This window comes from Bacillus rossius, chromosome 1 (genome assembly GCF_032445375.1).
Source record: "Bacillus rossius redtenbacheri isolate Brsri chromosome 1, Brsri_v3, whole genome shotgun sequence".
Taxonomy (NCBI): Eukaryota; Metazoa; Arthropoda; class Insecta; order Phasmatodea; family Bacillidae; genus Bacillus; species Bacillus rossius.
Genome location: NC_086330.1, coordinates 217,864,639 through 217,891,983, shown reverse-complemented (window position 1 = coordinate 217,891,983; position 27,345 = coordinate 217,864,639). Strand labels below are relative to the sequence as shown.

General features: G+C 36.2%; 1 protein-coding gene across 3 annotated transcripts in view; it reads right to left on the bottom strand.

The window, feature by feature from the left end:
- The window catches only part of LOC134527290 (DENN domain-containing protein Crag), a 771,918-nt gene that overhangs the window by 205,082 nt on the left and 539,491 nt on the right, over positions 1-27,345 (bottom strand). For all 3 annotated transcript variants that reach the window (XM_063359840.1, XM_063359841.1, XM_063359842.1), the window contains exons 5-6: positions 24,950-25,108; positions 6,731-7,086 (exon numbers count right to left, since the gene is read on the bottom strand). In XM_063359840.1, the coding sequence (XP_063215910.1) occupies positions 6,731-7,086; positions 24,950-25,108 (515 nt within the window). The remainder of the gene's footprint in view (positions 1-6,730; positions 7,087-24,949; positions 25,109-27,345) is intronic.

Here is a 27,345-nt window from a genome sequence, read left to right as displayed (position 1 = left end):
GCCTGTACTATTAGACAGCGGCGCAGAGATATCCTGCATCAGCGAAGACTGCGTAGCCATGATAGAGAGCACCGGAATATCATTACCGAGAATGCCAGTACCGAGTTTAAAGATTCTAGGAGTTACATCAAGGGCTAGTCCCATCATTAATCGTCAGACCTTATTGGAAGTAGAAGGGTTAGGTAGCACCAAGTACATTAATGTATTAATCGTAAAAGGATTGGCCAAACCAGTAATTTTCGGGGTAGATTTTCTAACTAGCCATAAAATAATTTTGAATTTTGCAGGTTGGATGGTAACTGCTATGGATGACACAGAAAATACGAAAACTACTGAAAATTTGGAAGGACTCAGAAAACTGCCAATCGTACCCACCACGTCTTCGGTGAGACACCCGCAGAGTAATCCTGTGAAGAGACAAATGCGCACACTTGGTAATATGTTGCGGACATTCTGCCACGATACACAGCAGAACTGGATGAGTAAATTAACGTTCATTGAATGCATTTTGAATAATACTGTACACAGTTCTACCAGTGTTACTCCATATGAAGCGTTAACAGGAAAAAGATCATTGATAATACCGTCATCGTTACTACCGAGACATCACGATGAAGCTCTGGCCGCAGAAGATAAAGAATTAGTCGAGATACAGAAGGAAACTGAAGAGTTGGTCGCAGCCAAGTTGACATCCACGGCGGATCTTCGGAGAAAATACCAGAAAGATTCCAGCAAGATGAGTTTTAATTGTGGAGATTTAGTACTCAAGAGAACGAATCCAGTAAGCCAATTTTGGAAGTACGTTACTAAGAAGCTATTTCTACTATTCGATGGACCATATATGATCACGAAGATTATTAGAAGTAACTGTTACGAACTGTCTGACATTAAAACGAAACAAGTAATAGGACACTATAATATAACGCAGTTGAGGAAATATTACACTCCTGTAGAATAGTATACACTGTTACACATATGTCCGTTTGAAGACATATATCGGTGACAATACTCTATGTTTGCAAGTAAGTATGTAAATAAGGTCAATAATATGAAATGTAAATTTTCTGCAAATAATTAGAATATAGATGAGATGTTTGTATGATGAGAAATGGTCCTAAGACCTATATCAGAGTATAGTTCGTTAGTCACATTTCTGAAGGGGACTATTCTATAGAGGTATTTGAGAAGCCCTCAATAGAAATGAATTTTATGTTTATTATTTTACTTCTTACCTCTATGACTTTGTCTTAGTCCTGTTATGAATTATATTTACCAGTATTGTATCTCTATGGTCAGGTCAATTTGGTTTTACTCTTTAAGTATTTTCATGTTTTATCTAAGTAATAATTTTATGAAATGTCTTTGCAAACATTTGTTAAACGGCGAAGAATAGGAAATGAGCTTACACCTTTTAATATTGTTTTTGGGTCATTACTGAGGAAAGAGTATATGTGATTGGACGCTCGACTGCGCATATATTTTATTTAAAGAATTTAGTATTCCCAGTGTGATTTCGGAGAGTGTTCAATAGAGAAAGCTTTGACTGTTTGAAACAAATTGGAACTGGAGTTTCTGTTCTACTATCATGGGAGAAGGATTAGAGAGAAAGAGCTCCGTGATTTAGTCATAAATGAATGTAAGAATATCACGTAAAACATTGGTACGACGACTGAATAGCTAGAATCTACGTGAAATTGATGATTTTATAATAAATACCGGAACTACACAATGAAGAAGAGGTAGTTACCGATGTTCGAAGCTCTACTAAAGAATCTACGACGACGATAAGTTTTGACTAACAGCATAAATATAACTGGATCAACGACGAATTAAGAAGAAAAGAAGAAAAGGACTATCAATCTTCGAGATGGAAGGAGTTCGACAGCGGTAGACGGCATCGTAGACGGTGTACCGGAGGACATCATCCTTCTAGACGACTCCAGGTGACCGACGCCAGTCCTGCGGGAGTACCAGCAGCACGAGAGGAGGTGCATCGAGACGGAGACCCAACCAGCGACATCGGAGGAGAGTGAGATCTAACCAGCAACATCGGAGGAGAGACAGGGGTTCGGAGAGGTTTTCCACAGCCTCTTGGTATTGTAACGACGCGACGAGGTTTGTTTGCCACATCCCCGAATTAACAAGAACAGCGAGAAGTTACCTGTCCTATTTTAATGGCAAGATATCTTAAACTATGATGTTTACGATCAAGACCTAATTTGAAACTCGCTAAAACAACTTAATACTACTTAACTACGTAAAGACTGGTAGCTTGTACATACTGGACCTGGTTAACTGACATTGATCAGTAATATGTACGATATCAAAGTTAAAATCTGTTAAAGTCATTAATTGTCTTGAATGTTTAAAGAATAGTCCCAGGTCCAGAAGTCTTGAGACAGTTTGATCTACCGAAAGAGACTGAGCTAGTAAAAACAAAGAAAAGACTAATTTGCCAGTTAAAATGTGTTTCAATAATATTTTAAAATATTGACTGATAACCAAACTATTATTCAGTGATACAATTACGTAAAACGTAATTAGTTCTGAAAGACATTTAAGTATAACGGATATTGAAATTTTGTTTAATGAAAAACCTATTTAAACATGAATAATTGTCTCAAAGGTATTTGTATGTTGCTTGCTAATCATTGACTCTGTCACTTTTCATGTTACAGTTGGATATGTTGCAAAAGAGTATTGTCACCCATACAACCATGATTTTGACCCTAGTAAAAAGTTAAATTTTCATTATATTTTATTTTTCCGATTGATAACCATACTTACATATCATGTGTATGTTAAACCAGATAGACAGAAGTATTTAGCTTGGATTGTCTTGAAAGAATAATTAGTTTTTATTACACTGAGATCAGCAGTCATAGAGAAGTTAATGCTTTTAAACACACTACTTATATTTGTTGATTTTAAGGTCAGAATACTTACACCAAAGAGAAGGAGACATACTGCTAAGGAATTATACGACATTTTATTGTTTGGTATTCACACTGAGTCAAACTACACCAGTACATACAACTTGAGAATAATTTATTTTCACTATCAACATAACAAGACATCTTTTAGTTAATATTCTGTAGAGGTTAGTAGTTGTGCTACATACACAATCACAGCACTAGTACTTTATAGAGTTTTCACGGCGCCCAACTAGACCACATTTTACATTATAGATATTGGCATTTTAGGAAATATACTCTATAGAGTAATTCTGAAAATACTTATAGAAATTTTGATCACCCAACGGTGGTACACCCTTTTGAAATTTTGGTCGCTCATCCTTGGAGCTGTCTGAAAAATAACAGAAGAAAAGGGAAAATTCTGAAAACACTTCAGTGCCTCGAAAAATTCAAAAATTCTTTCAAAAAAAAAAAAGTTGTCTGTAAAGTCGGTTTACGGACGATAGTTAAACGTGACAACGTCATAACAAAATATTGATGAAATTATTGATCCAGAAGAAAAGGAAATATCATATTCGGCCTGAGACTGAGCCGTAATAGGTTTTTGCAACCAAACCATTTAGGCATTAAAAATATTATATTCTTTGAGGAAGAATTTTTGTTTTTAATTTTTCTATCTTTTGTACGATAAAATCTACCTCTGCATACATTTATGATTAAAATTGAATCATTTTTATTGAATTATCACTATTTTGTATGGATACAAAGAAGGAGTGAAATGAAATCTACAATTTAATTAATAAATTTACTTTTATTTGCATTCATTAATTCAAATATATTTATTACTTTTGAAGTGTCGTGCGCACTGTATTTATTTTTACAAGTAAAAAAAAAAAATTTCAGTCACCGGGATTTGATCAGTCATCCTATCAAATGGTAGTCAGCGTTGCTAACCGCTCAGCCACGAGACCATATTGGGAACAATTGTTTCAGATGTTATAAATTAATAATATTCCACGCACAATATTTGTTTTAATTTCTTTTAACTAGCCTATTCTCTGTTGGACTCTAAATATTTACACGCTCATGGGCTCATAACTATAATACGGTGTGTGATTTAGTTGATCAAATAATAACTCATGACAAATAATTACCAATGTCAAACTAACGCGTGAAAAGTATCATACCAGCAATAAATATTTAGTTACACAGCTAAAACAATACTCATACAACACTGTTTAAATATACTGATTTACACTAGTAATTAAAATAATACGTACTTGTAAGAAAGCCATTTCCTTGTGAATATACTCCCGTGGCGCGATGCACAACAATAACCTCGAGTACGCCGCCGACGTTGTCACGTCAAAAAGTCAAATCGTTGGTTGTTCCAATCGAGTGGAAGAGAGATAGATAAGGCGCAAGCGTACAATGAGCGTAATGGGACAATAAGCATAACGGGACAATGAGTCATACTTTTTCGTGCGTGCAGCCGGCGTTCATCGATTTATAAGACGGTGTCACATAAAAAATATATTTGTGTTGATGAGCAAGTTGTTATTGAATTCTTTCTGTTAACTAGCCTTCAAATGAAATTTTAAAAAATTCGTTGTTAAGTAAAAATAGTTTACATGCTCAGATTTGTGTGTGCTAGCACTGTTATTACATTGATGACCGAAATATTGGCTGTATCCGAATACCTAGGGATGCGTCCATTAAGTTCACGTCCCTACATCCCTAAACAAATGCACCCACAATATAAAGGTACATTCTAAAGTATGTACGATATCCGAATAGTTATACAGCTAGCACTGCCTGTTAGTTTGTCATTGTACTAATGTGGATTGGCCTTTTATATTCATGAAATCTAAAGGTGGGCAAGTAAAACGTAAATGAACATTCAAATTTCTAAACAATTTCAAATGATTTAAATTATTGTTGGGAATTAAAATACAAAAGAAAATTTTAATCGGGCACTTGTTGTTACTACAAATAAAATTTATTTACTGTTTATGTGAATTATGTAACATATACTTATAGTATAAGTATTTATAAGTACCATAGATACATTTTACGTGATTATCTTCAAGTTCAAAATCCATTTTTACTAACTATCTCGTATCACACTCTCGTTTTCAAAGGGTTATGGTCACAATAACAAAGCTAAGGGATCTATGGACATATCAGTGGATGTGAGAGTCGCGTCCCTTAAAATCTCAAACTAGTGGACGCATGAGAGGATGCATCGACATCCCTTGTGAGAATTCGGATACAACTCAAAGATGGCCGCGTTACGATGCACTATCTCTGGATCCCTTAGCTAAGGGATCCATTAGGCCACTATTCGGATACAGCTATTATCACTTATGTACTTTCTGCCTTTGCCCAAAACAAAATTGATTTTAAGAACTCCATTAGTGTAGATATTTTTGTATTCAGGAACACTCAAGTATAATTTGGCAGTAGGCATATTATTTCTGAAATATTAAAAATTAAATTTGAAATACGTACAATGTTTTTAATTGCATGTTTTTAGGATAAAGACAAGTCCAGTCCTGTAAATCAAAAGACATTTTAAGAGATATTTTACAAAACATATTGTTCACACTAAATATTTCTTTTCAGTTGACATTATCCAGTTATTCGCAACACAGATATGGGTAGTAAATCATTCTAAAAGAAAATATATTATAATTGACCATACATTCATATACAAATGGTTTATGCACGATTAAGTGCATTGGCAAGGAAAACTGGAATGGTAACCATTCAGGATTTTAGGAGCTTTTATATCTGCGCACACAAAACTGGAATGGTTACCATTCCGACAGCGGATACTTTTCTGTATTTTGCAGACGAACACGGAAAACTATCCAATCCGGAATGGTAACCATTCACACTGCGGACACTTTTCCGGATTTTTTCTAGCAGCACATTTGCAGTAAAAGCCGGAATGGTAACCATTCATACAGTGGATACTTTTCAGGATTTGCAATTATACAATATTTGCCAGTAAATCCTGAATGGTAACCATTCCGGATTGCTCTGGGCACATGAGGATGTATAATTTACACGGAATGGTAACCATTCCGGATTGCTCTGGGCACATGAGGATGTATAATTTACACGGAATGGTAACCATTCACATTGGATACTTTTCAGCCGCCCCAATAATACATACGTTGGTTTAGTGTTTCATAGTAGAATTTTTATGTCTGCCAATATAGTAAGTACACATGCTTATGGTCATTTCCTTACCAGAAAACCTTGTTTCATAACATTTGAGTCACATCTGAATTTTATCATCCTATAAATAAATATGTTACAATGTCAAAACAAGTGGTAAGCATAGACTGATATTGAAATATTAATGAAACATCTTTGATGTTTACTACAAGTTTTAAATGATTCAATGCTCAAAAAATTAAAAACACAGAGAGAGAGCACATTCGGTATTTGTGTGAAAATACTTGGCCTTGGCAAGAACAAAAAGAATGTGGTGAAAAATTCTAACTTACAAGGACCATCATTTAATGGTCTAAAATTCTATATGATTTCAAGCTATTGGAAGGTTTTGACAGTTTTGTATGAGAAAACATGCAGATTTATTAAAGACGTTATAATATTCAAGTGCTAGAAATGGCAACATCAATACATGATGTTTCTGAACAATGTAGGCACAGATTTCTCCTTAAAAACACTGCAGCACTGCAGAAGGCTCTCCCACCCGTATCATGTTCTGAAATCCTTGCCATGTTCACAGTTCACTAAAGATAAAATACTGAAGCGTGAAACCACGAGCACACACTACCAACCTGGTGTAATAGTAGACTCCCCAGGGATCCCATTGACATCCGTGGAATCTGTCTCCAGGGCTCCCAGAGGGTCGTTCTCTGTGACGGGGGTTCTCACGGGTGACATCTTCTGGGTCGGAGAAGTGGTCCCTCGCTCAGGGGACGTGCTGAGCTCACAGCCGGTGGGAGACTTCTTGCCGCCCCCCCAGCGGTGTATCACAGAGAACAGCTTGGAGGGGGGCAGGCGACGAGAGCCATGGCTACCTTCAGAGTCCAAGTCATCCGTGCTGCCCGTAGAGCTGCGCTCCTCCAGGTTCTCCGAGGAAGACTCGCGGCTGTGTCGTAGGCCCAGGCTGCTCTTGCGGCCGAACAGAGCCCTACACACGCAGAAACACACCTCACTACCACTGTGCCAGTGCTTACAACCAATTGCTTAGCCCAACTGTTAGCAATGGCATGGCAAATAAGGTTATCATAAACATAGTTTGATCAAGTGACTGAGATGTGACCAATGGGGTGAGGTGCGGTATCACATTTCTCTGGGCATGAAGCAGGTAAAGGTGCAAGGCTTGTGTACTTGCTCCATGAGACTACGAGACTGAAGACAGCTCATCTGAAGGGCTTTGCTTTGGCACCAAACTGACCCAGCAGCTACAGCTAGAGTATCCATTCTGTTTTGCCCATCTTAGCAGAGAGCCTGAGCAGTGCACTACTAGGTGGACAGCCTAGAGTGAGTTGAGACAGGGATTAGTTCAGTCCATAGGTCACCCTGGGTGTGATAACATCTAGATTTCATTCAGCAAGTGACCCTAGAAAAATACCTTGAGTTCAGTATCTATGTTTATTATGATATCAGATTGTATAACGAGTTATGTCATACACAATACTCTGATGAACAATATCAAGAATAGGCAGATCCTATAGGTTTTGTGCTAAAGTGCCTAATGTGGTCTTGGCACAGTTGCAGTGAGGGCTGGATGGGCTGGTTGTGAGTCCTGGTACATTTTCACTATCCAGAAGGGTACAAGAGCGATGCGAGCGTGTGGTGCATCGACAGAGTTCGGCATACAGGTGCGTGGTGACCTACGAGCGTGGTGAGTCTGCATGCTTCCATGCAGATACAGGTCAATGTGAACTTTGATTGGTATGTGACCATATGACAAAATATACATGTAAAAAAGCTGCAACCATGAACGCTTACCTCTACATAACACTTTTCAATTTAACAGTACAGCTTGTCATTGTAATGTTACAGACCCTTACCTCTCTCTCATATCTAATCATGTCTAAATGTTTATGAAGGGGAGATAGAGGCCTGTAATTTGTTTGGATGTTTAAAATAACCATGATCAAGTTTTATTTATTATTTTTAATATTTATTTAAATTGATATTTATTGCATCCCATACACATTATAAGTGTTAGTTAGGTTTTTATTCTATGGCTGTTCTATTACTCAGAAAATGATGACACATTTTTAGTTTAAAAAATTAGTGTGCAAAGCAATAAGAAATTAAATTGATGTAGTAAAAGACATTCCTAACGTTATGATACCTCAAAGAGTATACATTATTAGTAACTCGTCTGATACCTTTAAAATTAAAAAGTAACAATCTAAGAAATACTGTTGATATTATGCACAAAGATAAATTATGAACACAAAATTAACTTTATATAAAATACTTATCTAAAACAAAACTAAATGTTGTACACAAAATTTCCTACAACAAGATTAGGTAGCGAGTGAAAATACTTTATTCATCAATGAACTGACTTAAATAGTAATTGCTGAGAAGATATAATGATGATGATGATGATGATGATAATAACCGTCACAAGAATACGTTAAAAATAACAGTTTCTTGAGTCAGTGGATCAGCAACTGGGCGGTGACGTAGTTAAAAGTTTTAAGGAGGATTTCTGAAGACTGGAGCGATGGTGATTAACTGGAGTTGTGGAGTCCCAGATCTGCGTTTACAGGCACCAGTCCAGCAACCAGCGAGGATGTGACATGGAGCTCCAAAAGGTTTGGATGTACATTGGAGACTAAACATATAATTTCAAGTTATATTTATACTATTAGTGATATGTTATAAATATCTTGTTTCCTTTCTTCATCTTGTACCAAAATTGACAAATGCATGTTAATTAGTATCACACAATGGTTACGGCTGAAACTCTGTTGTATAAGTGTGTCAAGTGATTGAGCTAAATAGCCATGATTGAAAATTAAAAATATTATGGTAATTAAATTTAATTTTGATGGTAATTTTTGAATTCACTGATTACCTTTAACACTTTCAAGATGACACTCGTACGTGATACGAGCAGAGTACTTCAAACTGTCAGTCAGCACTCGTATACTATACGAGCACCATATTTCTGTTTTTTTAAATACAATCTCTCGCATCTTGCACGAGTGCCGACTATTCTGGGTCTTTTTTTAGTTCTTTATGAGTCCGTTGGTGGCTCTAGTTTACAAATTCGTTGACTCAGGAGGCTTGTATCGATTTTCTTGTACATTGATGCGTCAGTTGCTGACTGCTAGTCTTTAGTTAAACATTAGATTGTGCAGTGCCGTATTTGTTTTGTGGCATGTGATAAGTAAACGTATTTCTTTCGCTGAAATATGATATGGATGTTCCTCGGGAAACTCTAGATAAATTTGTTGATGATTCTGGTTCAGATATAGATAACAGCAATGCCGACGCATCATATATACCAAAAGAAAATGAATCCAGCAGTAACAGGTATTTATCTTTTCAACCAGCGTAAAAATAATTGCTTTGTTTATCTCTGTGTATTCTGTCGTTCATGGTTTATTACTGTTCCTACTAGCTAGTACTTGCATTATAGTCATGTATAATATTATTTCAGATAAACATTTCCGAAACGATTTTATTTACTTTTATTCTAGACATTTCAATAGGTAATGGCACTGTATTGAAATGTATTTGATACTTGCATTCGTAGAATTTTTTTTTTTCATTCAACAAAGGTAGATACTATACTGAAATTAGTTTGAAAATTATATAGAATTGTTGTATATATTACAGCCTATGCCTTTATTACTTTTTGTAAAGCTTCCTTTTCTCTTTTCATTTAATAGTGTTACTGTATTGAAGTATGTTTGAAATTACACGCAAATCAACCTAGGCCAATGTTGCACGTTCGTAAATCTTAATTTGAACAGGTCAGCATATTATTTAAATTTTTCCGATATTAGTAAATGCTCTTCTTGCATTTCAGATGAAATACAAGAGCAGCGTTCACGAAAACGGCAAAAAAATGCACCATCTACTTCAAAAACTGATGACAGTGAGTGGTTAGAATCTGAATCTCAGAAACCAGACCAACCAACACAAGCAGTAACTAGTTTCACAAAGGAGTAATACCTGAATGGCATGTCAAACTTACGTACTTTCATATGGTATAAAAGATTTATAATTCGAAAGGAACAAGAAGAGACGATTGTGATACGAGTATTGTGTGGATCGACTGGGCTTTATATAATTATGTTGGTTATCTCATGCATGTGTAAACATATGTAAAGTATTATTCTTGTAATAATTCTAATATTTTTTTGTTGTCTTTGTGCATTTACTATTGTCTTTTTTCAATGCTCTAATAAAATTTGTAAGTATTTTGTTTTTATAATACTGTTTCTAGCATGTAAGTTATATGTAAAAATTTGTGTGAAATCTCAAAAATTGTAATGTTCAGCAGTAATTAGTTTCACAAAAGGAGTACCTAATATATACATGTCTATCAAGTAAAATTTACATACTATCTTGAGATATAAAATATATATTCAGGACGGAACTTGAAAAGAGAAGGATAGAGTGGTGTGAGTATTGTGGGGAAGGACTGAATTTTTTACATGTTTTTTTTTATTTCCATACAAATGTAAATAATTATGTAAAAATATTTTTGTAGATTATTTTCAATTATTGTGACATGAAGGAAAGCTATTATTTTCATACTCTTGCATTAGTATATGAGAAAAAATTTCTTTCAAAACTCAAAAACAGTACTTTTACAATAAAAAGTTTTACAGAAGGTAGCACTCAAAAGTTTTCAAGTGAAATATAGCTAACAAGAACAAATTTCAAACTTTCTAACCATATATAAAACATTTAGGCAGGAGAAAAACTTATTTTAATAAAAAAAAAAAAAGGTGAAAAAAAAAAAAACGTCAGTCGGACCCATTAAACAGTGTATGATAAACTAGTCTTGAATGTGTTAACGAAAGCTTAATTAATAAAGAGATATGTGGGTTATTATGAGTTAAGTATGTAGCAACCAAGTTTACTTACCCACTCCAATATCTAATTGAGTTTGAGTTTTATTATGTTTATATAATGTAAAATAATACTCGGTAAGATTTTCTATTATTGAAGTGACTTCTTTGCTGAGGGGGTAACAATTTTCAAGCATTACAAAAATTCTGATTGCATGAGGGGAAATAGCTAGTTATGTGGTGGGGAACCGATAGAGGAGATAGCAGGAAAGGCAGAAATGACGCAACAAACTTGCGCTCTTGTGTTCTCGCTCACTTTCATGTGCGAGGTTGTTTCTTGGGGGTTGACGTCAAGCTATCCCCACTCCGGGGCCTTTAGCGCGGTCGGTGATTGCTGGAGCAGCCTTGAGCGGGCTCCATGTGGCAGCGTGCGACTCAGGTTGAACCCTGCCATGCTGCAGGGATAGGCGATCACGGTGGTCACGGCGGTAAGGACCATATTTGAAAGAAAATATTGTTCTTTCATGTATGTATTATTAATTTAATTACTTGAGTAAATGAGTATTGTTAAATAGTGTTATGTGAGTATTGTTCTAGTGGTGTAACTAAATATTTATGCTGGTATAATGCTTTTTATGCTTTGGTTTGACATTGGTAATTATTTGTCACAAATTATTTGATTAACTAAATCACTCATATTATTATAGTTACGAGCCCACAAGTATGTAAATATGTTAAGTTCAAATAAGAGGTGTGAATATTTCTTGATCGGAGTGTAGTTGTGGATTACTGTGGCTCAACAAAGTAGCATTGAGCTATGTCCTAGTCCTATGCCATTTTGTCACTTTAACATGCCTACCTCGGACTACCCACGTCCATATAGACAATGAGATAAGCTGCATAAACTACCTAATTATTGGCAAGCTTCAAGTTTAAGAATTATTTAAAATGAAAGTTTGTTTTAAATGTACGAGAAAATGTTTTTAGTACTTTTTTATTTTAAGAATCTACAATTTATTTATTTGTGTGGAAAAGAGTTATTTAATTTGAGATCATACCCACATCCTTAGTGTTATTTTCAATTATTATCTCTTGTTCTATTAAAAAAATATTAGTAATTTATCTCTATCTATACCTAATAAGCAAGAAGTTTCACTTCTGTCGCACATGACTCCATGCACACATTTTTTATATAATACCAATTGTTTATTCTTTTGAGAAATATTTGTGCATTTGCAACATGTCTTATGAACAAAGTTTACATTTATTTAATTATTTTTAAATAATTCTGAATATTTGTTTATGATATTAGAAAAGGTTGTTTGACAAAAATTTTACTTAATTTGTGCTTATTCATATAGGTTTTTTTTTGTATTTTGTACTTAGGTTTCTTGTATGAAAGTGTGATGATGCAACATCTCATGACAAGGAAGTCAGGAGAGGAAGAGACAATGACAGTCATGTGATACTATAAGAGTGGGAAAGAGTTTCAGGATTTGGTTGAAACTATGTTGCCATGTGCCAGTATTGGCTGGTTTGCCTATGTGTAATATTGTGTCATTGTTCAAAGAGTAAGATGCGCTGTGATTGGTTATTGATGGCATCACGAGGTCTATCTCCTTCCAGTTGGTAGGAAGCTGGAGTTGTACGTCGCCATGTTAGTTGCCACTTAATCAACTGCGAGAGTACGTAGTAGTCTGGGCTGTGCGCCGGGCAGACAAGGGATGTCGGCCTTTTGTAATGTGCATCACAAGTGACCTTGGGATAAAATTAAACAAACTGCAAGTAAATATAGTGCATAATTAATAAAATCAATTTGTTTTGAGAAGTTGTGCAGCAAGTTTTTTTGTTTTATTTATGTAAAGGTTGCTGCGCAAAAATGGTGAATGGTGGCTATGTTCAGTGTTTGATAGCTAAAAAAAATAAATCTACAATTTTTAATTGTGAATTATTTTATTTATGGAAACAATTTTATGAGTAAACAAACCTGAACTCAAAAAGTAACATTATATGGAACTTAAATGATTTTCAGCGACCATAAAATTCTTCAATATGTGCAATATAGACCAATTTTCAGCTAACAGGAGGTTTAGATTCTAACATTTAGATAACTTGATTTTTGTGTAGTTTCATATTTACTTTAGGACTTAAATGAATGCTGTTAGAGAAGTTGTTGTAGATTTTGATAGCGTAGATTTCTGGCTTCTACATGAATGCTCAGAAAGATTCAGGATTGTTTGTATAACTGTGTCCTAGCAGAACACAATTGTAAGGAAAGAGGCAACCCACAAGATTATCAAGAACACGTATATTGTGCTTGTGAGTATGAAATTGCTATTTATTACGTTCATGATTCCTGTGATAATAGACAAAGAGGTTCAGTTTATTGCTTAGTAGATGTATGCAATGCAGTGGCGTGTGGTGGAGTTATTGTGTGGGTAAGCTGTCTCACTCATCCCCGACCTTAAGGTGGGGGGTCCGAGGGCCCTCCCCCGGAAAAATTAGGATTTCTAGGTGCAAAATGGGGCTATTTTTGTAGTTTTCCTGGTAGAAGTATAAAATGCACTTTATTCTAAGTAGGCCTATACATTCTTGTACCTGTCAAATTACTCCAGCTGCTAGAACCAGGAGCAAAATTATTAACTTTTCGGAGACAGAGAACTATTAAAGTTAAACTGCAATATGAAGAGGGGGTTATTACTAACATAACATACAAATACGCTCACAAAAAAATAATACGCCTTATCTTTAGGCAGAGCTCCGGCGATCAGGGGAATGAGGTGAAAACTGAGAAACGCTGGAATGTATGTGCGGGGTAAACCTAACGCGAGTTTTTTTCCCCACATGTCAAGGAAAAACTTTACACGACTTTAAAATTATAAAATAAAAAAGACAACGTTAGGGAAACATTTTATATATTAAAAGTGCACTACTGAGTACACAAAAATTAACTTGACAAGATTTTTCACACAAGTCGAGAACATTTTTTACACCATTTTAAACTTGGATAATAAAGACAAAAGTAAAACAGTTTTGTTTTTTACAATTTAGCTGCTGATTACATTAGAACTAACTAAGTGTGATATTTTTCTCAAACATTTCATATTTGGCTTTTACGTTTTTTATTTATTTACTTTTCAACCGCCAATGCGAAGTCAGCGGATAAATCGGGCAGACTATAAATACATACAATAGTTTTATTTTTATCTATAGAAACACTTTAAGTGCAGTTAAAAAAAAATGTAGCACAAGGCACTAACGACCATAAAGGCCTAGAAACACAATATCTATTATAGACTAAAATAAGAAATATGCAATAATAAATTAATTGGTACATAATATTTATAAAAAAATATTGAAAATTGAAAATTGTGCAAAACGAATTAAAACATAATACAAGACACCAAATAAAAAAAGTTACTTGTATGTAAGCTAGATTCTTCTCTTTTTTTTTTTTTTTTTGAAAACTCATTTATTACTGTCATGAAAATTTTGCTCATTCTGCATTTCACACAGCAAATCTTTTTCAATGGACAATAATGACAGTTTTGAAAGTCTGTCTTGTTGTGTGCTACGACTGTATGTCTTTATTCGCTTCAGTGCTGAAAAACTTCGTTCTGTGGAGGCACTAGTAGCAGGAATAGTTAATGTCAGTTTACACAACTTAACCACTTCTGAATATGCTACCTCTTAGTTGTTAGAAAGTATGAATAGTAGAACTTCACATACATTTTAACCTGAAAATTCCTGGGACACATAAACTGCAACAAGTTGTGCTCACAGGGCAACAACATCAAAGAAATTACCATACAGATTTAATACAGACTGCAAACTAGTTTCGGGAAAACATTATCGATGTTTTGTAAAGTTGTTTGGTTCTAGAAGTTCTAGGAACTGCAGAGATTCTAAACTGGAAAATCTGTCGCTCATTTGATGAATAACAGTGTCAATAATTTCATAGTACAAACACCTGTAAAATGTTTTGAGTTCACTACTATCACTGTGCTCAAAACGTTTCCTTCTGAGTTCTTGTGCTTTTGAATTTACTTCAGCTTTTGTTTTCTCCCAAATACAGTACACTCCCTATTTAACGCGGTTGTCGGGGGACATAACTTTTAACCGCGTTGTTGCATAACCGCGATGTTTCGATGTGACTAAGGTCAAAAGGCATAAAACACCGCCTGTGTTCTAATAGGTCGGCAAGCACGCAAGTATAGACAGCCCGCCTTATGTGCGGACTTTGCATCCGCAGTTTTCACTAAACGCGGGTGAAAAAATAAAAGTAATAAATTTTAAAGATAAATATTAAATGTTGAATTTATTTTTCTGCGTTCCGCGCACAGTTTGTCGCACGGCCTACGAGCGCGCCACACGCCGCCATACAAACGTGCGGCACACACGCTGCTGCAATGTCTCGTCGTGTCAGCCACAGTATCTGCTTCGTCTGAGTGTCCGTAACAAAGTAAGTGCAGTGTGTGCGGTTACACGCGATTTTGTGGTCAAAGTCTTCTAAATAGAAAGGCCGTAGAGATACTTCAAACCGAATATGAATCGCAAAGTACCGAGTTTGATTGACAAAATAAAAATTCTAGATTTACTTACTTGCAGAAGTAGGCCGCAGATACGGGAAAAACGATTCTAGCATTCGTACAATAAAAAAATAAAGAACCGTCTATCGTGTCAAGTGGTTAAACTTTATTATCCATGTTTACAGTAAATTATAAATGGTCACATGTGGAAAACAAAAATTGCGCCAAATTAATTTTAGCGCAATCAGTGGCGCCGTATTAAAAAGTCTGTTAAACTTTGATATTTACTTATTCCACCAAACGCTGTGTCGAGTTGCTGAGTGTGTGTGTGGCTCGGATCGGCAAGTGGGCCGCTACACATAAACATTTCCGGGGCTTGATTACTACCTCACGGCAAAAGTGGTACAGTATGGTTCCCGTAAGTATTGGATAACTGGGAATTCCTCTGCAAAGATTAAAAATACGCTAGCTGTTTTACTTTACTATTTAATGTTAAAACATTATACCAAAGTAAAAAGATGAACATGTATAATACAATGACTTACACAATAATATTACGTCTGTAGGTTCAAGTTGTAACAAAACATTTATATACAGATGTTCAGTAAAATAGCAATTAATACAGTACATACTGTACCGTAAAAGATGTAAAAAAATAAAATAAGTCATAGTTAGTTTAAGTGCTCCACACTAAATGGGAAGATTATGGAGTGGAATTTTAAACACTGGACTACCTGATTTTGCCTTGTACGCAGCGACGCTGCTCAGTCAAGTGACTCATGCTCTGCCTGTGTGCTGCGTGAAAACATTCCATCCCCCACCGCCTCCCCCTCTCGTGTTTCTGCCCGCTCCAATCTCAAACTCTCTCTACGCCCTATCTTTCCCTCCCACCTTTTCCCTCTCCGACAGTATACTTCAACTACCCCGCTCCATTCACTGCTATACATAATACCGCAGCCTCTCCTGTCAAGACAGCACAGCATGGGACAGGTCAGACGTTAAATAAAAATAAAAAAACTGCCCTCAAATTTACATTTACAGCGTGGAGCGTTTACACAATCACTAGAATATATGTATGCATTACATATGTATATGTACCTATTCTTTTCTTTTAAAATAATCGGACATTTTTGTTTGGCGTACTAATGCAGTGCGTTTCTGTTCTGCATAATTCTTTAAGTTTGCCAGGTGAAGCAACGGGACATGATTGGGCTCACTCTGTCTTTCTGTAGCTTCTGGGATACCGCACTCACGTGACATGCTCGCTTTCGTCTCACCTTTTTTCACACGCTCAATGATTTTTAGTTTATCTGCTATAGAATGAGTTTTTCGTTTCTGTGACATCGTACCAAGCGCTAACAAGACTGACTGTAAAAACACGTCTTCAATAACGTAGGTCAACAATGACTTGTCTCTGCTTGTCAACACACGTGACCACGAGAAGTGTGCAGACGGGAAATGAGTGAACTACATACTCAAGGTCACCAGACTTCCCCCCTTTCTGCTTACTCATCGCCCCTCTCATCACTAGCGCTTATATTCCACCCCTCCCGTCTACCCGGGTGTCTTGGTCGCATATTCTCGGCTCGCCTCTCCCCTCCCAGCCGCAGCGCCTCTCCCCTCCCAGCGTTTGCCGTCATCCAAGCCTATCCAACATCAATCCCCAGCCGAGTCACGTTGGATGATGTCGTTGGACGGTGGGCTTTATCGGGTCCCCTGTCCGATGCTTAATTTGTGAGATAAAGCGACGTTAAGAACTAGTGTTTCAGAAAATAACTCTGGGCTGTATTGGACCATAGTTTGAAAACCCTACAAGATAGAGGAATAATGTATGGAAGTATCTTGTTTAGAATTTCACTGCGGACATTTTCTACGCCTAGGCTTTTTTCTGCCCGATGCTTAGTTTGTGAGTTACGACGCAAAATTATCCTAATCGGCTGTCAACCATTTATTCCATTATTATTATTATTATTATTATTATTATTATTATTATTGTTATTATTATTCATTTCTGATTGGGGGACATGGTTTGACCTGCGATATACCCGATTCCGCGATCAATCGGGGCGCGATATACTCGGAGTTTACTGTAGTTTCAAAATTGTTTCATATTGTTTGAAGAAGTTGTGATAACTCCTTTACTTTTGAAGTGCAGTACTCAATGTTATGTAGCTTAGTCTGCAGAATACTGAACAAAAATCTGTGTGAGGGAAAATGTCAGCAAAAACCTTTAACAGAAAATTGAAGTAGAAGTCGTTCATTGAAGCCCGAAAGCCTTTGGCACTTATGGCAGATTCTTGATCCCAGGCAAATAAGTTTGTCTCGGTATTCATGTACTGAGCCAACTAAGTGCGACTTGAAGTTCCAACGTGTGGCTGAAACTCGAGGCAATCTCTTATTTACAACATCATCAATGGCCTTTGTATGTTTTGTGGACTTCGTAAAAAATGCAGCCAATCCACTTATTGTACTGAAAAATATTCTGCAGTCATTATTGAACATGCAGATCGTGATAACACCAAATTTAGCCTGTGCGCCATGCAGTGAACAAATGTAGCCTGAGGATATTTTTGTTTTACTTTCGCTTGCAGGCTATTCAAATGACCAGCCATAACAGCAGCGCCATCATAGCTTTGAGCTACGAGTCTTTTCTTGCAGCTGTAATCAGCCACTAATTGGTCAACAATGTTGTAAATGGCCTCAGCAGAGCGATTTTCAGACACATAAAAAAAAACCATAACATAAACCTTTCTTGTACTTTACCATCTTCAGTTCTTTTTAAACAATTCGTTGTGTTTTTGATGACCTTTTTTTTTGGTCATCAAGCAAGTGGTCTATCCTAATCTTGCCAAAGGTTTTTTTTTACAAAGAATAGCTTGAAAATGGGTATGGGACAAGCAATGTTTTTTAAATCTTTGTGCAAATTGCACATGTCAATGTATCCAGTTTTGCTCCACACATTTTTTTCTTTGGAGGAAAGCATACAAGGCCAGCAAAAAAGTTTTCCAAGTAATGGGCAGCCTGTTAACCACTCATTTTTTGAATATAAATTACAATTAAAATGTCTAACACAAGATTTTCCTGTTGTTTTTATGTCTAAATCAGGAGTCGGTCTCCCCACTGCCAAACACTTTTTTTTATCTTCAAAAGAAAAAGAATTAAAATCAGTACTCAAAAAAATTGCAAACAACGCAGTGGCAGTGTTCTCGGCTAGGCCAGGTTGAGAGTCGTGCTCCATCCCGGACAGCATACGCTGTGGAACTCACAGCTTACCTTGTTGGCACATGGACGGCAGTCACAGATGAAGTTTACATTCTCACTGGCTAGCACTTAAAACGAAAACAGTAAACACCAAAACAGAATAAAATGTTCTTAAAACGGACAGTGTTGCGCAATGAAAACTTGCCTTATAAATTGTAAAAATAAAATTTATACCGGTATTTGTTTGTTGCACAACACAACGCAACTTCAGCCTGCCAACGCGTGCACACACAGCTAAGGCCAGCTGCTCTGATTACAGCGAGCCTTGAGCGAACATTACCGAAGTAGTCTCACGAAGATACGCGAACCCTTTCCCCCCTACTCACGGCTTTCACCAAAGCTTCCTAAATTGCATTGTTCCCACTCATGTTTTTTGAAAAATACATAGTCAAATACTTTGAACACAATTTCATGCTCCCTCCCTCGTAGCCTACCAATGCAGTTTAATTATGGTGTTTCACCTTCCATAGATACATTTATGTAATCCACATCAAGGCAGATAATAAAATCACATACGCAAATACATAAACAGTTAAAAACGTATTTGTAACGGGTCACCAGACATAATACGTTGCTTGGTCGCGAGATACGGCACCAACCAGCAGGCTGGTATCCAGAAATGAGAGTAGAATAGGCCTACACAAATATTATAATTTTCGAATATGAATAATAAACTAGTCCTATTCGATTTGACTTCAAATATTAACATTTTGAAATAACTAATATTCATTTGCTTAAGAATACTTTACATATCATACCTCATGAGTTTGTCACCAACGTTCATTACTGAAATTGTCATTTGTGTGATATGAATAACCTTTTTTGATGTTTAATGGAACTTCATAATCAAAAACATGAACAATAAACAAAGTTTTAAACATGCAACAACTATTCAAAGTTTTTTCCGCTACTATCTTGCTAAATAGTAACGGAAAAAATCGCATAAACAATTTAAACTTGGCATATTTGTAATTTCAAACTTGGAAACAAAAATATTAATTGTATTCTTTTTGTCACAGGCACCAGAAGTGGAAAAAAGTAAATAAACAAACATCAACAACCATAGACTACAAAACACGCGCACTTCATTGAGAAGGGCATTAAAAGAAGTAATTGTCAAAGTTTCAACAGCATATAAATTGATTGTCAAAATTTTTAACACCATGTGATATAGTAGCAGCTTACCTGCTGTATATATCTATGATGAAACATACATTGCGACTCAAAAATATATTACAGAAAATGTAAATAACAGTTTAAGATCCCAAATGAAATTAGCAAAAATTGTCTTTATAATATAGTTGAATTAAAATATAGTTTATCTGGCTGCCCTTACCAACAAAAACTCTTAAATAAATAGGATTTAAAAATATAAATATTAGGTCATTCAATCTATAGCCTTTTCAAAAAAGATTCACATTTTCGTAAAATAGATTGTAATGGATTTCAGAATATGGATCAATATGTATAGTAGCAAGTTATGGAAAATAAGGTGAATAGAAACTGAAATGAAAGGTTGGTAGGTTGTTTAGGTTAAGTTATATTAGCTGCATAATTAAAAAAAAAAAACAATTATATCATAACTGAAATATTTTAACAAACTTTTTATAAACAATTATTGTAACAGACTTAACTTGACCAACATTTCACTTTAGTATTATTTGTATAGTTTTCATGAAGTTACATGTCGTGAGAAAAACTTTTAGTGAGATTTTAATTCTCATTCTTAATATTCAAATTTTATAATCATATTTGTGAATAATTTGATATACATATTCATATTCGATCCTAACTAAAAAACTGATGTTTCCAAAGGCCTAGTGTAGAAGGAAATAGCTGAACTAAGGAAGCCTTAATTTTTGAACTTGCTTGCAGGACAGAGCCCTACTTCTCCAAACACATGGCTGTGCTTTCTCTTAGAAAGTAGTTTTGGAGCAAGTCTCTATTACAGTGGGCTCTTGCGTTGATAAAACACGTCATCACAGCTACGGACATGAAAACTCTAGGATCAACTGAGATAATGTTGCTTTTAAAAACAAATTCCATTCTTTGTGAACATCTTTCAGGCTTTTAACCCATATCTGTCTTTAATGGCAAAAATATTTGCAGTATAAAAATTTTTTGATGAATCACTTTCTGAGGAAATACATTTTAGAATTTAAAAAAATTATAATAACTGAAACATGGAGTAGTTTTGTCTTGAGTTTATTTAGTGGTATACTAAAACATGAATTTACAAACAAAAATACCTTAATTAAATACACCAATAGGTTAATTTTTTTCAGCTCCTTAAAATGCAATTTAGTATTCAAAATATACATTTCCTGATCTGTATGTTGATGCATTAGAATATGCAAAAATGGTTTGCCCAAAAATACACTATAAATTCATATGATACATGACCACAGCGCACGGATAAACAAGGACAGCGCTATCATCATTCAGTGACAGAATGCGCCCATTAACATGCACATTCCACACTGCAATCGAAGTGGGATTCTCTGTAGGAATGAATCTCACAAACTTGATGCTGACTGCTGGTGAGGATGAGATGCATTTCTAAGCAATCAAAAATTGTATTTTGTGATCATTTTATTAACGAAATTTATTAGGTGTTGTCCATGTTAGGGTTCGACAATCACTGTGCGTGGAAGATTAGTGTCCACAAACTTTTGGTAATAAAAATATTATCATACGTAAAAAATTTATGAATATCACATACATCTGAAACAAAACCATTATTGAATACTATTACACAATAAAAAAAATTATTATTATTTTTTTCTATAAAGGTTTTGAAAATTTAAAACCACACACCCACGCACCCACGCACGCACGCACGCACGCACGCACGCACGCACGCACGCGCGCGCGCACGCACACACACACACACACAAAATAAGAATATTTAAAAATGTTTTTTACTGGAGGTATTTATTAGTGGTGTGCAGGATCCCAACTTTAGGGGAAAACTTTGTGAGGGCATTACTTTTTTTCCCGTCGGGAGGGAACAATATTTTTCCTGGTATTTTCAGGAAAAACCAAAAATTGCTCATGTTCAAAAAAAACTTGAGCTTTTAGTAACAACAGTGGGCCAATTAGCCTAAAACAAAATAACAGACAACAAATGTTTATAAAAAATGGCACATTTAATACTGAAACTATTAAAAAATTCCACTTCTTCTAATAAAAATAATCCCCAGAAAATGATGCATATTATGATTATCGTCAAAACTAAAAATAAACGGGCAATGAATGGCCTGAAATGCAGCACTGAACGAAACATTATTTTAATAGTATACCGCTTTATCATTTCCCATGTATAATAACACACATTTGAATTTTATAACTGTATTAATTATTGTGTTCACTTGAATTAAATCAAAGTATCTAACATCTTATTTGATTGAAAAATCAAGAAAAATAATTTATCAAAATCATCAGGGACTGCTATGGTTGGCCAGTGAATCACTAAGGGGCGGGGTTACGCTACGGCCGACAAGAGATGGCAGCAGTATAGTTTTTTCCTACTCACGTAATGAAAATACGATTAATTTTTATTGCTACTGTTTCTGAGGGTAATTTGAGGACTACACAATTAGGGGAGTTTTACTGGAGTAGGTATTATTACCACAATAATGCTGTAAAATTTTACGTGCGGCAGTAATTAACATTCCATGTTATGGTTTCATTCAATTAGTTAATGTTTAACATGTCTGACAAAAAAAAAACATCTCTGGAACTACTTTGCAAGAAGCAATGATAAACTAAGTGCCAAATGCAAGACGTGCAGTAAAATTCTTAAAACAAGCTATGTTCGCACATCAGGTCTCATAAGGCATTTGACGCAACACCCAAATGTGAAGTAAGAATACGAGACAAAGCAAGAACCGTTATAGCAACTGCTTGTAAATACTGATGCTTCACCACCAGGCCCACCAAAACAACGATGTATTGAAGATACCTACCACTGGTCTTCTCACTCATGACAAGAAACATTGCTGAATGGTTGGCTGATTCTATGCTGTTGTACAGTGTAGTAGAAAATAACAATTTCCAGAAACTCATGCATTCAGCTCAATCGTTGTACACAGTACCATCCAGAGCTACATTCTCCAGGAATGAAATTCCAATCTATATGCTTCTGTGAAAACGAGAATCTCTGAGGAACACATCACACAGTGAGGATGCTTTCTTGGCATTAACTTGTCATGTCATCAACAACTTCGCTCTTATAAAGTACTGTCTCGGCTGTGTTAGTTTTTCAGACAGCCACACAGCATTACCAATAGGCAAAAAAAATTACTGACATTTTGAATGAGTGGAACATCATACATAACATCAGTACACCTATTCCACTTTTATTATTACTGACAATGCGAGAAACATCAAGTTGGGGTCTAGTCTTTGCTAAGCACCTGAGACACTTGCATTGTTTTGCTCATAACATACAGCTTGCTCTTAGTGATGCTAAAAAATCTTACAAAAGAATGGGAGGTATGATAAAAAAAGGCTCGTGGATTTATAGGTCATTCATTACAAGCACATTACATCAACAACTTCTGCATTTCACAAAATTCAAAAAGAAATGGGAATAGACAGTTTAGAATTATTTCAAGACTGTGTGACTAGATGGAATTCGAAGTACCTCATGCTTGACGGGCTACTTAAAAACAAACTTGTTCTCACGAGACATCTGGCAGAGATAAATGTTGACAATCTTAGTGTGAGTGAGTGGCGACTTGTTGAAGGTTACGTAACAATTCTTAAACCACTGCATGAAGCCAGAGAACTTTCTGGAGAGAGGATACCTACAGCTTCAATGGTTATTCCAGTTTTGTTTTCAATTGAGACATTTTTGAATAACTACACTGAGACTCATTCTAGTGATATTGGGTCTGGTGTCACATTTTGTAGGGCATTACATTTTGGACTGAAGGCACGCTTTCCTTTATATTAAAAGCAAGAGCCATATTTTACAGCAATGTTTTTAGACCCACACTTCAAGGCTGTTGAGTCTGCCAATGAAAAACAACTCGCTGTTAACACTTTACAGCAAATACTTGACAGTTTTCTAAAAGAAGACACTGAATCAGGTAAAGTGCTTGCTTAATATTAATACATCAAGTTAATAATAATTTGTAAACAATTAGGTACATCTCACAGAAACATAAAGGGGGTAATTTATTACTGTGGGTAGCATCTGCTACATTTAATATTCTTTGGATATAAAATTTATTAGGTGGTATTCTACAGTCCATAGCAGTATATCTGTTAATAGGCCTACAGTACAGCTTTTATTATTTTCTGCAATAAATAGACTAACAACCTGGTTTCTTACTTGTTAGATAGTCAGATGTTTGTTAAAGGTTTAAGGTATTTTTTCCTTTATTTTGCAGGAACTCAAAAAACTGAATCAGCTAATGACTAGCCACTCCTCCTTGTGGCATTAATTTGATAAATATCTTTGAGAGATTTGTGCAATGGAAGTGCATGACTTGATGTAAGTTTTTGGACATCAAGTCATGAATTTGATAATTTAGCTGCAAAGTCTCTCTTAGGTGCTAATCAAAACACAGAGGTGACGACATATTTAAATATGCCACTACTAGAGAGAACTGAAGACCCACTGAAGTGGTGGGAACAAAATTGGATGATACTGCCAAATTTATGCAAGTTAGCAGTGGCATATCTGGGAATACCCGTAACTGAAACTGCCTGTGAAAGGGTTTTCTCATCTGCTGGAAATATGGTGTCTTTAAAGCGAGAATCTTTACCCACCCATCATATAGGAGAACTGGTTTTCGTTTATTAAAACAGAAAATTATATTAATTAAAAGCTTGTCTTCAAAAAGATCACAAACATTTCCTCGAAAGATGATGCAACTCATATGTGTAAAGATGGCCATGTATATTGTTTAGTTTCTTTAGGTTTAGGTCATGAAATTTGTGTTTTCTCTCATGCTTCATGTTCTATAGCTCATAATGTATTTTCCTGATTTTTCCTGATTTCCCTGGTGAAATCTGACTTTCCCTCCCGAATGGTTCCCGAAACTCGATTTCCTTTCCCGCACACCCCTAGTAGTTATAAAATGTTTAAAAAAGATGGATTAAAATAGCTGGATTGTACAGCATAAGTGTATCGTGTGAGTGTTTGTGACAGGACAAGATGCAGACAATTTGCAATAGGCACATGCCAGTGTAGTCGTACCTGCTGATGCTTCCCTTGCGATGAGAGCTGTGGCCATGCTCCCTAGCATCGGGTCCTACTGCAGCTCGCCCATTGGCCAGCACGCTTTCCTTGGACAAGCCTGCCTTCAGTCGATTCAGGTTGTCAAGGATGCGAGCGTCGTTCGCAAAGCTTTCCGACCTGCACACAGATCTTTCCTTCTACTCACCTGTTGCCACTCAGCACCAACCATACTCCACTACAAGTCAAACATACCATTTTTACACAGGTAAGTACACTGAGTTAAAAACAATTATGGACATTAAAATAGCAATTTTTTGTTTGGGAATCAAATATGAATAGAACATTTGCAAATATCTCAGAGTATCTAATAATTATAGAACACATATTTAATATTTAGATTTAAATTTTTTCTAAATATTAATGTCAGCCACTCATGAAATGAAATGCTATTTGAAAAAAAAAATTTCTACATAATTTTTTTTATTAATTTATTATACCTCCAGTCACAGTCATTAGTAAGAGTAGAAACTATCTGCTAATGACATCCGGGTTTGGATTCTTAGTATAATGTAGATGGCTAACAATGATGGAGAGTGGGACAAATGAGAATATTGTTAATGGGTGGTCATTTATGGCTGTGGTGGAAAATAAAATATTTCATTAGTGTATACTAGTATTATTAATGAATAAAATTATTTTTGTTGTGCGTTTGTCTGAATGTTGGTTGATTTCATATTCTGTGCGCTGGGTCATTGGTAGGTAGAGGAGCGGATGTGACGTGGTTTACGCTGACTCTTTATAAATATACGGTGTTTAATCGCATAATCGTCGCACAATTTATACTAAAATAAAGTTTGAAAAGTAGAGGCGCAATGTTTATGGGAGAAAATTTTTTTTTATTAGGTAAAGTTATTTATAAAAACAAAACCAATTAATGGAAAGTACATTTATTTAAAAAGTGAAGTATTAAAAGAGCACGCCTAACAATTTAAATTATTAAGTCATGCAATAAAACCTTTAAACTTTAAATAGAAAAATAAAAACTGTGATCCGAATGCGAGCCTGAACGAATGCGTACTTATCATCATAGTACACACTTACCACAAAAGAGTGTGGGCCATCAAATGTAGTTAACTCAGCACTCAACAAGAGTGCACATTGCATGCAATCAGCAACATATCGATATTCAAATTCGTGTGCGCACTCTATACGGCAAGCAACATAACAAAACATGAAAGATGCCAACTAGCGCAGGTTACATTTTTATAAGCGGCACACCGCGGTAACACAGACGAACAGATAAAGGTTGTAACGTTTAAAAATTTCTTTAAAAAAAAATATTTACACATCAGACAACTTTGTATTTCCGTTAATTACATAATTAAGTGGTAATGTCCAAATAAATTTTATATTTATACTGTTACAATTATTAAAACAATAATTGTCATGTGGGAAACTACTGGGTTCGTAAATGGATTGCCCAAATTAAAGATTTTACTAAACAGTTTTATTGATTGTCAATATTTACATCACAAAAAAATAATCTTCTCAAAATGCCTAATAATCAATTACACTTAAAAATGTTTACTCCCCAGTCACTCGATTTTTACACAAAACACACCTCACTAGGCCGCACCTCTGGCACAACTCTCGCCGCAGCACTACTCGTGGACCTCCGTCGCGGGACTCCACCGTCGCACTATACCGCCGCCGTCGCACTTCCCTTCGCCGAGGTTCCATTCTACGCTACGCTCGGAACTTCGCTCGGGACTCTCACCGCACCCGCGGCACTATCACCGAGAAACTCGCTTGCCAAGGAACTCCTCGCCCAGAAACTCCGTCGCACCTGCGGCACTATCACCCAGACTATCACCCCGGAACTCCGCCGCACCCACAGCACTCTTCGCCGCACCCGTGTCACTATCGCCCAGACTATCGTACCGGAACTCCGCCGCACCCGTAGCACTATCGCCCAGACTATCACCCCGGAACTCCGCCGCACCCACAGCACTCTTCGCCGCACCCGTGGCACTATCGCCCGGACTATCGCACCAAAACTTAACTCTCAACTGAACTCTGAGGCCGGCATCCTGGGCTTATATAGGCCCAGGCGCCACTTCTAGAATTCACGAGTGCGACTGGGGCAAGTTGTGTAATTCCGCAATGACCCGACGTCAGAAATCTCAAATTAGGCGTCGGTGGCTCGCGCGATACCCGCGGAACTGCCCAGCTACAAGGTGTCAGGTTAACGGCGCCACGCAGGGAGCCATGGGAAGGAAGGGGGGATCCACCAGGCACGTGCGGCGGCCACGTGACGTCAGTGGCAGTGTGGGGCCGCCAGCCAGCCCCGAACCTGCGACCGCCGCGGCCCTGCTTACATTTGGTTACAATACTTTAATATATATTGTTTTATA